The sequence below is a fragment of the Anastrepha obliqua genome, chromosome 1, assembly GCF_027943255.1.
Source record: "Anastrepha obliqua isolate idAnaObli1 chromosome 1, idAnaObli1_1.0, whole genome shotgun sequence".
Lineage (NCBI taxonomy): Eukaryota > Metazoa > Arthropoda > Insecta > Diptera > Tephritidae > Anastrepha > Anastrepha obliqua.
Window position 1 is genome coordinate 56,337,577 of NC_072892.1, and position 15,494 is coordinate 56,353,070.

Consider the following 15,494-nt stretch of genomic DNA (forward strand, 5'->3'; position numbering starts at 1 on the left):
TCGAAGAGAATCCAGCTGTGGTCCGAGAAGGATCTCTTGTCGGATACCCTCCAATTTGTGACTATTTGGGAGTTATTGTTTGTGCATAGGGTAACGTCTAAGACCTCTTCCCAGCCAGGAAAGTTTGCCGAGCTCGGAAAAGTGAAGGTTGGGGTGGTCCCTACATTACATATGTCTAGGTTGGTGTTTAATAGGAATTCAAAAAGTGACTCACCTCTTTCATTCGTCTCTGAACTGCCCCAGAGCTCATTTCTAGCGTTTGCGTCGCAGCCCATCAGTAGTTTGTCAGTGCTGCTTAGTGTTGTCAGGAAACGAGCCACTTCGTCTGGCGGCGCCGGTTTCTCGTGTGGCATGTACACCGATGCCAGGTATATCGCCGATTTCTGCAGCTCCACTTTCACCACCGTAAAATCAGGAGTACTGAAATCAGAACACAGAAAAGCTTTTAGGTGTTTTTTGGTGATTATGCATGACCGTGGCTTACCGTCTGCTTTGTTGTAGAAAATGTTGATGCTCTTGTTGTTTTGGAACCCCTTAATTTCGTTGTCTCTGACCCAGGGCTCCTGTATGAAACCGATGTCGATGTCCCCTTCCCTGAGGAAGACATCCAAGTTCTCTGTAGCACATTTCGAGTGCTGCAGATTCACCTGTATGCCTCTAGGCATCGGATTTATTGTCGTCTTCAGCTAGGTCCAGCTTTTCTAGCCTTTCTAGCTGTATGTTGTTGTCGACCTCGTCTGGATCTTCCTCATTTTCATTGCTGTCTGCTTTGAAAATCTTCAGTTTGGCCTTTCTTAGACCAAACCGCATTTTGTTGTCTTGTTGTTTCAGTATTGGTAGACACTCGTCGTTGATCTGCAGAACGAACGACATGCTGCTCTTTTGCGGTTTTTCTGCCTTCACGATTGCCCAGTCGTCCATCGGCACCGCAGGGTTGTGTGACTTGAGGTATTTCAGCACTTCTGCACCGCTCAAGTCCATCACTGGTAGCCAAATGCGAGCGCGAGGAGGGCAAGGGATGTCTTTGGCCGGAATTAGCTTAAGTTTTAAGCCTTCCAGTGTGCTGCTGATCTCAGCAACACACCTTTCTAAGACAACCCTTGACCAGTCGTCGTCGCACTTGATGACCCTGCAGCCGCGAAGTACTCCTGCAGAATCGAAGGAGGGGAGAGTTCCGCCCTGTGCTCCAACCACATGCTTGTCTAGCACGAGCTTGGACAGTTTGGCCTCCACTTGCCCCCACTTCTGCAGGACCACTTTGCCACTGTTTGTGGTTTCATCGATTAGTGCATAGAGGAGGTTATCCTTAACCACCTCACTGAACGGTCGTTGTTTTGCTTCTTCGATGCTGCTGGACACCTTAGGTCTCTTCGGTGCCTGATCGATCACGTCCTGTGACCTGTTTCTCTTCAACGCATCGCCTTTTTTCCTGTCGTCTTCTTTAGGTTTTTTGGATAAGAAGTCTTCATACTCCTTAACCACCTGCTGGTATTTTAATTTGTCAGCCGCGTCGCGCTCGTCAGTCGCTCCAGCGAGTTCATTTTTGGCAATCTTGCTTAGAATGAACCTCGCCTTCGTGTAGCGAGATTTCATGAGAGCACCCTCGGATTTGTGCTTTTTGGCGACCTGACTCTCTCTCTGAGTGCCGTCTGCCGCCTTTTTCGATGCTTGTGGTAGAATTGTTTGTTGTTGTTGTTGCTTGATTGGTAAGGGTGTGCTATGGCTGGTACTTCCCTTACTCTTTGCTGACTCAGCCGTATCTTGGCTAGAGGCCAGCAGGGTATCCTCTTCGGAGGATGGTATTGTGTCGCAGCGCGGCACATATTTTTTGTTTTTTTCATTTTGTTGTGTGTTCATTTTCATCTATTTCTTACGGTTGCTTCGCCTGACTACGTCAAGCTCCACAACCAACGAGTATTTAGGGGAAGTAATGGGGTCCTCCGCGGCAGCGCCCCCCCAGGTATTCGAGAGGGAACCTGCCAAACCTAACTAACTGACTATTATTTGTTTTATAGTTTCCCAAAATTTTGCTTTGACAATCAAACGTACAAAAATTGTTGTTGGTCTAGTGCCATCATCTTTAATGAATGCGCCTTGATCTGATTGTTGTACAAGCGTTCAATGCGCTCATTTGGCCATACAAGTTTTCAAAGTTAAGTACAGCACGCAAAGCCAGCAGCTTTTCTGTCACGCTTTAGTCTCCAACAGCAAACAATACAATACAATACTACTGTGGGCAAAAAATTTCGCGGGATTTAAATTTCGCGGGATTTAAATTTCGCTGTAGTTATTTTTTTCATGAGTTGGCAGCACTGTTAGTAACATCTGGGCCAACTTTCATGTGAATGTCATTATCAGTAATATATTTACGCTTGTGTTTACCAAACGACCAAGAGTGCATATTTCGATTTGTACAATGTCTGATTTGATTGAGCAGAAAAGTGCCATCAAATTTTGTTTGCGGAATGAAATTTCGGCTGCGGAAACGTTTAGCATGTTGCAGAAGGCATTTGGTGATTCGACCATGTCGCAGAAAAATGTTTATAAGTGGTACAAAGACTTCAAAGAGGGTCGAGAACGTGTTGATGACTTGGAGCGCTCCGGACGACCACCGACGTCAACAGATGACCAACACGTCAATAAAGTGAAGGAATTAGTGCTCAAAAATCGTCAGTTGACAGTTAAAGACCTTACTGATATGATCGGAATATCAGAAGGATCTGTGAAAATCATTTTGAAAGACCATTTGGGCCTACGAAAAGTCAAATCTCGTTTGGTACCGAAAACTCTCAATTTCTTGGAAAAAAACTGCTTTCAGACTATCAGGACAAGCTCAAATGCATCATTACGGGAGATGGGACTTGGGTTTATGCTTGTGACCCTGAAACAACCGACCAATCAAGCGAATATCATGCTAAAGGCGAGGCCAGACCGAAAAGAGCACGTCAAAGTCGTTCAAAAATAAAGGTCATAATGACAGTTTTTTTCGATTTTCGTGGTGTGGTGCATTATGAATTCCTTCCACCTGGCCAAACTGTTAATAAGGAATATTATTTGAGCGTTATGCGTCGTTCACATGAAGCAATTCGTCTAAAAACACCAGAATTATGGGCCAACAACTCTTGGTTTTTGCATCACGATAATGCACCGTCTCACACTTCACTCGTTCTTCGTGACCATTTCGCCAAAAATTCCACGCATATCGTTCCGCAACCACCGTATTTGCCTGATTTGGCTCCGTGTGACTTCTGGCTATTCCCAAAACTCAAGACACCACTCCGGGGAACGCGTTTCGAGTCGATTGAGGAGATAAAAGCTGAATCGAAGAAGGTACTGATGGCCATACCGGAAATGGACTATTTGGCATGTTTCGGGGATTGGAAAAATCGTTGGCATTAGTGTATTTCATCGAGAGGGAATTATTTTGAAGGGAATGAAATTGATTTACAAGAATAAATAAAGATTTTTATTTTACAACCAAATTCACCTTACTTTTTACCCACAGTAGTACACTTAAAATATCCATCCAAAGACTGTCACTCTACAGCAGCATAACCAAGTATTTGTGGAGAATGTTTATCTTATTACAACAATAAGAAAAACCTCACTAAAAATATGTCACTTTGAAGACAGTTTTGCGGCTAAGGAGACTGCGCCAGATTTACCCCATTTACTTCAATTGCAACTAAGTATTCGCCCTCACAACCAATTAAAACTATTAAGTAATTCAAGATTTATTTAAAATTTGCTTTAATTCAATATAATAATAATAATTTCTTAAATTCAAGAAAGCATTCGCTACTGTGCGAAGAATTTTTCTTTGCTTAGTGATCGCAGACTATTTTAGTACGTGAAACTAAATTTAATTGCAAACAAATTTCTAAAAAATAAGTCTCTGTATACGCACATTTAATGCCAGTATAGGCAAGCAAATAATAAATTCCTTTTTTCCAGCCTATGCACAGTTACATATTAAAGAAGATTACAAAATTTTTAATAAAAAGCGCAGTATTGCACTTTATTGGCAAAAAAGTTATATATTTTGTGCGAATGCTTCTGGTTTTGGTTGCTTTAGCAAATTTCTAAAATTTATTTTATTTTTGCAACACAAAATTGATATTGTGTTATTGCGTTGAAGTTTGTTCCTGTACGCCAAAAAGGGCTTGCGATTTTTTTCCAACGGCACGAATATCTTTTACAATTTCAGTTATTCCCTTTTTTCGATTTTTATTTGCAATTGTATTTTGGTGGCTTTTTTTCTCTTAATGTTTTATGCCGAATATACCCATGGCAACTTTTCAATTGGCATGCCAGATGGAGCACACACATACAACCATACACAAATATACTCGTATGGATATGCATCAACACATACAAGTGTAGTGTAGATTTTTCTCTATGCGCGCAAGTTTAAATGTAATTCCACAAAAGCTGCCCAGCTACATACTCGTATTTTGTATGAATGGAACTTTTATTGCTCTGTTTGCTGCATGTTTGCCATTGCTCGCCTTTTGGCCTTTTTTTTATTCTTTATTTTGTTTCATCAGAATTGCGATTTGTGTTTGCGATAGCCCCTTCGCGGCTTTGGCTCTCTGTGTGGCTCAATAAATGTGATTGTTATTTTTCAATTGCGCCATTCGGGTATTGGTAAAAAAATAAATAGTGGCAGCACCGAATTTTCCAGTATAAAATAAAAAGCAATAAAAAATGAATAAAAATAAACGGGTAAGACCGCTGCACTCGTGGATTTATATGTACATGTGTATGTGCATTCATATACATGTAAGCAAATGCCAAATACAAACGTGTACCCGGCTAGAGATAAATACTGCAGCTACTGCAGCTACTGCAACAGCAACATTGCTTCTGCTGTGAAACGCATTTCCGACACAATGCTCTGGGGTGTAGTGCTTGGTCAATGCCTGTGGTAGTGATTTATTGCCCTCTATTGATGTGTAGGTAGACGTTTGCATGCATACATGCACCTATGTGTAGGTGAGTTACGGTTTACGCTTGCCGCTTGTTACTTCTCCGCACATATCGCTGCGAGTGGTCCTTTGCAAATGCAATTGAAATGTTAAATACATATCACAAAATTAAAAAAGATGCAATATATAAATGCTAAAAATACCAAAAAAAATTAGAAAAAAAACTTTAATACCGGAACATAAATCAAATATTCAAATTAATAACGCGTATGAATTTCGTTCTCACATGAGAAGGAGACATACTAATTGATAAAAGTTTATTTTAATATTTTCTTTGAGCAAAATATAATGCATTGCGATAAGGTTGCACATTGGTTTGGAGTTCTTATAATTTACTAGTGTCGCCAGGAGACGGAATAGCTGGTGAGCTTGCCAGGAAGGGGTCGACTGAATTGGTATCCGCGGTCTCCTACCAGTTCATTGACATTTCCCAGACTGTGGTTAAAAAGGAATTGCACAACTTATTTCGCAGTAAAGCGCATAACAGATGTACCACCATTTGGGACGCAGAAAGTCCTGGGAACTCCACGCCATTCACCTTCCAAATTTTTAGCTATGTTTGCCGGTCCTTGGACAATAGCCGCACAGGTAGGGAAGCTGGATTTACCATTGAATACTTATTTCAGAAGCTGTGAGGACCTTTCAGAGAAGCAGACTGTTGAGTAAATAACCATAAACTTTATCCGTTACATCAAAGGCTTTGATTGGTTGTAGATATCTGCCCGCTATAACTTCTACTCAAATATGAACGAGACGTTATCAATAAAACGGTCCGCGGACGACATATGGCAAAAATAAATTTTTTGTTTTTTGGTAGGACTGTTATAGGCTTACATGGCAAATTTCAGCGTGATATTTCACATAGTTTGTTTTCTGTGCTACTGTAAACAAGTCAAGCTCGAGTGTGTTCTTCGAATTTAACGATGGAAATTCAAGTTGAACAAAGAATTTGTTTGAAATTTTGTTATTCCAACAAAATTTCGGCTTCAGACGCCTTAAAAATGTTGCAGACAACCTATGGGGACTCTGCTCTATCGCGTACACGTGTTTTCCAGTGGTACAAATCGTTCAAAGAGAGCCGTACATCAACCCAAAAAACCACGCCAAAGTCGCTCAAAAATTAAGATTATGTTGACTGTTTTTTTTCGATTACGAAGGTGTGGTGCACTCGGAGTTCCTTCCGCAAGGCCGATCGGTTAACGCTGAATATTATTTAGACGTTTTAAAGCGTTTGCGCGAGAACATTCGTCTTAAAAGGAAGGAATTGTGGGACAACAAGTCATGGTTCTTGCACCACGATAATGCACCAGCTCATACATCACGTCTTGTTGGCGATTATTTGAACAAAAATAATGTTAATATCGTTCCGCAAGCACCATATTCGCCTGATATGGCTCCATGTGACTTTTTCCTGTTTCCCAAGCTAAAGTTGCCGCTCCGTGGAAAACATTTTGAGGCAATTGAAGTCATAAAAGAGAATTCGAAGAACACACTCGAGCTTGACTTGTTTACAGTAGCACAGAAAACAAACTATGTGACATATCACGCTGAAATTTGCCACGTAAGTGCGCGAAGTAACAAGGGCCATAGGTGTGTCGGTCGGAACGGGTATTAATATTTTACATGATAAGTTGGCGACGAAAACACTGTCGGCTCGATGGGTTTCGCGATTGCTAACAAGCAACAACAAGCGGATGCGGCTGTTAACTTCGAAGCAGTGTTTGCAACAATTTAAGCCAGATCCAAAGGAATTTTTGCGTCGAGTTGTCACCGCTGATGAAACCTGAATTCATCATTACACAACTGAAACTAAGATTCCTCCCGGTGAATCTGCTCCAAAGAACGCGATGACAGTCCCATCGGGCGGAAAGGCCATGGCGACAATTTTTTGAGATGCGAACGGCGTCATCCTCATGGATGTTTTAGGAAAAGGAAGACTGATCACTGAATAATACTACAGTGAGTTATTGGATCGCTTTTACAAAAAATTGAAGTAGACACGGGCGCACTTGGCGAAAAAGAAGGAGCTGTTTCACCACGATAACGCACCAGCACATTCATCCGGAGTTGTCGCCGCCAAATTGCATGAATTGCATTATAAATTGTTGCCGTACCCCCCGTATTAACGCAATTTGGCTTCCTGGGACCTTTTTTTATTCCCCAATACGAAGAATTACCTCGAGGGATAATAATTTAGTTCAAACGGGCAAGTCATCGCCGAGACAGAGGCTAAAAAATGGCGGGAGCGTTGGGAGAAGTGTATCTTTCAAAAAGGGGACTATGTTGAAAAATAAAAGAAGATTTTTTGAAGAAATGATGTTTCATTTCTAAACGGGTACCCCCCTCGTAAAGGGCTTTCCAATGAGAGATTTTATTTTGATATTCAACGAAATTTTGTAATATAAATGATCGGAGGTTTATTTCATTATCAAGGGGAAGGTACGCCGTTAATAGTGGAAAATAACATCAGGCAAATGACCACCACGATCACGCTTACAGGACAATATCCTTTTCATGAAAATTTCCATAACCGAATTGCAAAGTGGCTGCCCCATGTCCTCGATAGCCTCACGAATTCCATCTTTGTGGTCTTGAATCGAACCTGTGCTGTTGGCGAAGACCTTCTCTTTCACGTGGCCCCAAAGAAAAAAGTCAAATGGTGTTAAGTCACAAGATCTCGGTGGCCAATTGCGATCACTTTCTCGAGAGATAACACGATCCGGCAACTTTTCCCGTAAAAGATCAAGGCATTCGTTGCTTGTGTGGCACGTAACGCAGTCTTGTTGAAAATAAACGTTGTGCAGATCAATACCATCCAATTCCGGCCATAAAAAATCGTTAATCGTCTCTTCTGGTTAAGACCGAACACCTGTTATTGGAAAACCCTTTATATGTCTATGCTCCCTATATATGTCTATGCTCCCAGTTTTGCACTAAATTAAGTTAGTTTCTTCATTCATCGAAATCGGGCGAACGATCAGAAAAGGAGATTAACCCTCTAATACCGAATTTTTCTATGGTGCTGACAAATCGTTTTAGACAAGTTTTTGGTCAAAATAAACGAATTTCAACTCCATTTTTTTTATTAGACTTCTTACTTTACCTTCTACAAGTAAAAATACCTACCCCGCCTTGTGGGGAGATCGGCCATTTACGCTTAATTTTTTTAAATTAATACTTTTTTTGTATTGGAAATTAATTATTTTTTTTAGTCTTTATTTCAGGTTGTGATACTCAACAAAAACAACTTCTTGTACTTGAATTGCATAAATAAAGCTACGTTTTGAACAAAACGCCTGAGTTGTTGACTTGCAACGGCTCATTTTGCGGTTTTTTGTTTTGCACGAGCGAACTAATATTTTACACCAAGGACTAATCTGGTTGCAAAGAAACTTAATTTTTTGGAAAATAGGTTTTCTTGGAAACCAATCACTGTGTTACAGAAGGTGGCGAATGTGATGATGAACGACCACGACCACAGTTAATTTTAACCAATGCGTCGGCGTTTGCTTCATTGAGACCAAAGAGCAACAGAAGCACCGGATGAAGATGGACCAATTGGATCGGAAGCGGCTGCAGTTTTTTCCTCTGATGAATGAGTTGCAGCTAGTTGCATATGTTGCATATGTTTCAAAATCACACAGGTTACTCAAATTGAGATTCTCGTTGATGTTCTTACCAAAAATTGTGTCATTTGCAGCCTTTTCATCGGAATCGCATTCTTCTTCACTTGCGGTATTTCCGTCATCGGTTGGAATTTCATTCATCATCGCCGAAATCTCTTCCTCAGATAGATTGCTCATTTTTGTACGCAACATTACTATGAAAAACAGCAAACGTAAAAAAACACGAACATTTAAAAGCACACAATGAGCACAAATTTTGAGTGCAATATAGAGCTGGGCATTTAGGCGGTTTCACTTTCGAAGCAATTTTAATGCATTTAATTTACTAAATGCCAGTATATTTTTAATCTCCAAATAAATATTTTAAGTTTTCTACTCATCAGTATTTTTTTAGCTCTGTACGATGAAATTAACTACTTTGTTTTGTTATTTTTTATAAAAAATGACTGTTTCAATAAATTCATTTTCTTATGTCCGAGCACTGCCAAATTGCCTTTGAAACGAATTTTCTGCGAATCAAAATAGTCCAAACCTATGAACTTTAAACAAACACAGCCTAGCCTACATCATTTAAGTTTAGGAAACCCTCTTTTTATAAATTTTTTAATTTTTATAGTTTTTAGAGGAATTTTTGTTGACCCCGCCAAAAGGCGATCCTGCGTATTAGAGGGTTAAATATTTTAATGTAGCGTACTTAAGTCATGAGGCTATTCCCATAAAAGTAACATTCACCGAGTGTGGCAGTTTAATAATACATATAGGCTGATTCATAAATGAGCAAGGTCTTAGAAAGCAAATATTTGTGATACATGAATTACTACAGCTATTACAGGCGGCCGCCGTAGCCGAATGGGTTGGTGCGTGACTAGCATTCGGAATTCACAGAGAGAACGTAGGTTCAAATCTCGGTGAAACACCAAAATTAAAGAAAAAGATTTTTCTAATAGCGGTCGCTCCGGCAGGCAATGGCAAACCTCCGAGTGTATTTCTGCCATGAAAAATCTCCTCATAAAAATATCTGCCGTTCAGAGTCGGCTTGAAACTGTAGGTCCCTCCATTTGTGGAACAACATCAAAACGCACACCACAAATAGGAGGAGGAGCTCGGCCCAACACCCAAAAAGGGTGTACGCGCCAATTATATATATATATCAATTGCCTTTTTTATCGTTTCGATCAATGGATTCAAATGGATCACCGACAAATTGAAAGGAACCATTTTAAATCAGCTTAAGGGATTTCTCAGAAAGGAAAATGTCCTTTGATACCAAAATTAATACTCTTCATGATGGAAAGAATAATGAGATGGCGCCCTATCGTGGTACCGTTACTTTGCTCTCAGCGAATTTGACAATGAGTTACGTCGTTTTAGCACCAGTATGGCCAGATTACCATTTTCGTAACTTGGTTTAGGATTTTTTTTTGTTATTTAGTCCCAGAGTTTTAGTTCTTTCTTCATGACAATTTTTTAGTCTGTTCCAATTAAAAGTAATGTTTATAATTTTGTTTATAAATTTTATAAAAATTAGTTCAATAATTCACTCAGCTTTATTTAGCTTTACTTTTTTTAACATCTGGCCGCATTGCCCGCGACTGCAGTAGTTGTTGGTGTTCTTCTTCTTTCAGCAGTCAAATCTTTTTCTCGCTACTGCAGTGTTGCCTAACTTTGGATATAAAAACACACTCAAATGCGCGTTTAAAGAAAGTAAAACACCAAATTTTTATTGAATTACTTGAAGGAGTTTGTATGCGAGATAAATTGTCTTTAAAAGCTGCGTTTTTTTAAATAAATGTGTTATGGGTATGTACAATTTAATTTATGCGTTTTTTTGTTAAAAGAAACTCCTTTGTTAAGGGAACGACTTATTTGCTATATTTCAGGTTATGTAACAAAATAAGGTACTCTTTTCGTAAAAATGTCGTTATAGTTTTTTCAGTATTTTCTGGTATTTTGTTACTTATTTTTGCTGTGAATACATCTCTTGATACCCCATGTCCCACTAAGGATTGACGACCGGACGATGTGGTTTTAATGCACATTCAGTAAATTCAAATGCTTTTTAAAATGTGTAAAAAGCTTTTCAATGTTAAGAAGAGTTGAGAGAAGAACATTTAATATTCTTGCATTAACTTAAAACGAGCTAAAAATTAAATTCGCGTTTTCAAAATATTAAAACATAACTTTATAAGAATCAACAAACTTGCATTAGCACTAAAATCTTCTCAGAGTGACCTTTTTTTAACATTCTTTTCTTTAATAATACAGTTTTGTTTTTTAACTTACAGTTTCGGTAGCTTTAAATTAAAAACAAAAAGAAACAAACACCAAACTTAAAAATTTACGAATTTTGGGTCTAAAAACGCACTAAATTTATGGTGAAGAGCAAATGGTTGGCAACACTGCACAACTTGGCAAAAGTGACGCCGCGCACTCTCTGATGAGCGCAATCTTGTTTCTATCATTCTCGAATACTTTTCATATCTAACTTTCACAAGTATTTAATTGGGCTACTAAAAATTATTATTTTTTTATTAAGAAAAGGTAGCAAAAATATTAGCACTTGTAAATTTTTTTTAATATTTTTATGCCTCATTTCCTCATAACATTTCTACATTTTGTCACGAAAAAATATATTAGCACACATCCTAAACTTAAATAAGAAACCCGTTAATGGCATCAAGTGCTCATTGGAGCGAGCAGAGATAACGTCGTTTTCCTCTTGTATTATAAAAATTCCTTTCCAATGCTTGTGAGCCAGAAAGTCCTAATGATGTTCCACACAGATCCACAACTCCGTCTTTCTCCATATTACACGCATGCATGTATGTATGTGCATATTTATTATATTTAGCTATATTTCTTATGTACGACGAAGTCCTCGTGTCTGCATACATAATATACTTTCCCTTGCATTTTAATGTCATTTTATGCGTAACACAGAAATTCCCGAAACAACAAAAGCAAAATATGGCAAAAATGTCGCAGCTGCATTCTGTTGGCATAATTTTGAGTTGGTGATCCTCGCCATTGCTGCTGCTTGTATTATTGCTATGCCACCAATCATTCAGAAGGACGAGGCAACAATATATAAATGCAAGAATGAATGTATGTATGTATATGTAGAATAAAGCAAAGCAAGGAAGTGAGAACAAAGTATAAGTGATAAAAAAAGAAATGTTGCAAAATGTTCAATGCATAATTTATGCATGTAAATTTTCTGAACACGTCTGCATTTCATTGATACCCCACACACATACATACACACATACACGCTTATTTATATGTATACCTAAATATTTCCGCAGTTGCCGACATATTTACCCATTTCCATATTTAGGGAAGAAGCTTAAATGATTTTGCACCACGAAGAGCATCTTGAGAAAATTTCAATGCATGAGAAACAGAAATAGCGCGCAATTTTTCTAACTTAGTGCGGAAAAATTCTGAAAGAATTTGTACTAGATGAACTCGGCGGGCGTTGCTACGCCAACGACTAAAATAAATTTAAGAAAAATAACTTTAAAGAAAAATCAGTACACAAATATTCAATACAAGCTAAACCATTTTATTGATTTTGTTTATTTCGAAAAAATTGTGACATTACAAAGTTTAGTTTCAATGCGATGTTTATTGAAGTGTTGTGGCATGCACAATATTTCTTGTTTTTCCATCTGGTGCGTAGACGAATAAATCAGAAGGTTTTCCGACGCGTGAGCAAGCCACATAGAGCTGTCCATGTGAGAAGCATGGATTCTCCAAATTGAATCCCCCCACTTGTAACGATTATCCTTGTGCTTTTTTAATAGTCATTGCGAAAGTGACTCGCACCGGGAACTGTAAACGTTTGAATCCGAATGGCATATCTGTCGGGATCATTGGGATGCGTGGCAACAGTACGTCTTCACCTCTGAATTTTCCAGTCAAAATTGTTGCCTCGATAACATTGTTCATCATTTTCTTTACCGAGAGTCTGGTTCCGTTGCAAAGTCGTGGTGGATTTATGTTTCGAAGAAGAATGATGGGTACACACATTTTCAATGTAAGAACGTGCGGCGGTATGCCTGGCAAATCAAGTGAATTCAAGAATTCAGTTGCATAGTTGACAACCTCGTCTTGATTTTCCACAGCATCGACGGACTTATATGTTGTCGTTTTACTGGGAATTCCATGCTGAATGGTGAAGTTGATGGTATTGACATCGATATTTTTGGCTGCTAATATAGCATGCAACGGTTTACAGTACAGTTTGAAGCAGCCATTTCCAGTTACACCAGTGCCTTGTTAGCGATTGCCAAACATATGTCTTCAATCATCTATGAACATTTTTATATTTGTTTCCTCTGTGTAAAAATACATGGTCATACTAATTTTTATGACAGTCGGTTGAACGGGGTAGAAGTTGCTACTCTGCAGCGCCACCTGGTGGCGAGTTGCAGCAATGAGCATATCTTGCAAACTTTATCTTTTAGTATTTTTTGAGTTCATCGATGACATACAAACAAACATTCATTTTTATATAAAAGGTGATTAAGTTTTAAGGGCCGGTGTTGATTTTGAATCAAATACAATTTTTTAGGAAATTATTGTAATTTCTCTTTACTATGATAATACTAGGAGGATGGTTCCATGTGTAGAAGTCCACGCAAGTGGGGAAAGTTACTGATCGCCATTCACTTGGGAGTGGCCAGGACGATTCTTCTACATATGGTTCAAGCAGCTCACAACGTCCGGGATTAGCCCACGTATCCTCTGGTTAGCTTTCGAACACCCGTTCGGGAGTGAGCTAACGTGAGAAGGCGAATCATCCCAGTATAGCTGGTTGTGCGCTGGATTTGGGACCCGCCACTTAAAAATCCCCCCCAATGAAAACAGCAACAAAGCCTCGGATGAGAACTTCCAACACTGATGACGACCCCTGCAAACGAAATAAGGAATACGATTTGAGGGCATGCACCTGGAATGTCCGGTCCCTTAATGGGGAAGGTGCCTCTGCCCGGCTGGTTGATGTCCTCGTAAGAGCAAAGGCTGACATCACTGCCATCCAAGAGATGCGATGCACGGGGCAAGGCAAGAAAACCATAGGACCTTGCGACGTCTACTACAGCTGCCATGTAAAGGAGCGCAAATTCGGTGTCGGATTTGTTGTGGGAGAGAGATTTCGTCGCCAAGTACTGTCGTTCACTCCGGTGGACGAGCGTCTCGCAATAATCCGCATCAAAGCACGTTTTTTTAACATATCGCTAATTTGCGCCCACGCCCCGACGGAAGAGAAGGACGATGCGACCAAAGATTCCTTCTATGAGCGCTTGGAGCGTTCGTATGAGCACTGCCCCTGCCACGACATAAAAATCGTGCTTGGTGACTTCAACGCCAGGGTGGGCAAGGAAGGAATTTTTGGTCCCACAGTCGGAAAATTCAGCCTGCACAACGAAACATCCGGTAACGGACAGAGGCTGATCGACTTCGCCGGGGTCCGAAACATGGTAGTCTGCAGCACCAGATTCCAGCATAAAAAAATCCACCAAGCTACCTGGCTGTCCCCTGATCGAAAAACGCGAAACCATATCGATCATGTTGTGTAGATGGAAGACACGCTTCTAGTGTATTAGATGTACGTACGATCCGAGGATCCAACATCGACTCGGATCATTACCTTGTTGCAGCCAAACTGCGCACACGCCTCTGTGCAGCGAAAAGCGTCCATCTAACTACGCAAAGAATGTTCGACATCGAAAAGCTGCAATCACAACAGACAGCCAGAAGATTCGCCACTCGACTCTCACTCTTGCTCTCAGAGAGTACTGCCCAACAAACCGGCATGCACGAGCAATGGAGCAATATTTCTCGTTCTCTACGTACCGCCGCCGAAGAAGAAATCGGATTCCGGCGAGCCCGAAAAAACAATTGGTACGGCGAGGAATGTCATGCTGCCGCCGAAAGAAAAGATGCCGCCTATAGAGCCACGCTGCGATCGGGCGCAACGCGAGCCATGTGGGATCGCTACAGAGAGCTAAGAAAAGAAGAGAGACGTATTATTCGACAGAAGAAACGAGAGGCCGAAATACGTGAGTGCGAGGAGCTTGAGATGTTGGCCAATAGGAACAACGCCCGAAAATTCTACCAGAAAGTTCGGCGGCTTACAGAAGGTTTCAAGACCGGGGCGTTTTCCTGTAAGAACAAAGACGGCGATCTGGTGACCGACATCCAGAGTATTCTTAAATTATGGAGGGAACACTTCTCGAACCTACTTAATACTGATAGCTGCGCATGTCAAAGAGAATGTGATGATCCCGATACCCCAATCGTTGACGACGGAATTGACGTTCCGCTACCCGACCATGACGAGGTGAGAATAGCGATAACGCGTCTAAAGAACAACAAAGCCGCGGACGCCGACGGACTGCCGGCTCAGCTATTCAAACATGGCGGCGAGGAGCTGGTAAGGTGCATGCATCAGCTCCTATGCAAAATATGGTCGGATGAAAGCATGCCTGCCGATTGGAATTTAAGTGTGCTCTGCCCAATCCATAAGAAGGGCGATCCTGCAATTTGTGCCAATTACCGCGGGATTAGTCTACTAAATATCGCGTATAAGGTTCTAGCGAGCGTATTGTGTGAAAGGCTGAAGCCCACCGTCAACCAACTGATTGGACCTTATCAGTGTGTCTTCAGACCTGGAAAGTCTACCATCGACCAAATATTCACGATACGCCAAATCTTGGAAAAGACCCGTGAAAGGAGAATCGACACACACCATCTTTTCGTCGACTTCAAAGCTGCATTCGACAGTACGGAAAGGAGTTACTTGTTTGCCGCGATGTCTGAATTTGGTATCCCCGCAAAACTAATACGGCTATGCAAGATGACGTTGCTCAACACC

General features: G+C 40.5%; 1 protein-coding gene across 1 annotated transcript; it reads right to left on the bottom strand.

Moving 5' to 3' along the window:
• Positions 1–657: 657 nt before the first annotated feature.
• LOC129252959 (uncharacterized) lies at positions 658–1,857 on the bottom strand. Its single transcript, XM_054891162.1, has one exon. It carries the CDS (start codon positions 1,855–1,857, stop codon positions 658–660), a length of 1,200 nt encoding a protein of 399 aa, XP_054747137.1.
• Positions 1,858–15,494: the final 13,637 nt, after the last annotated feature.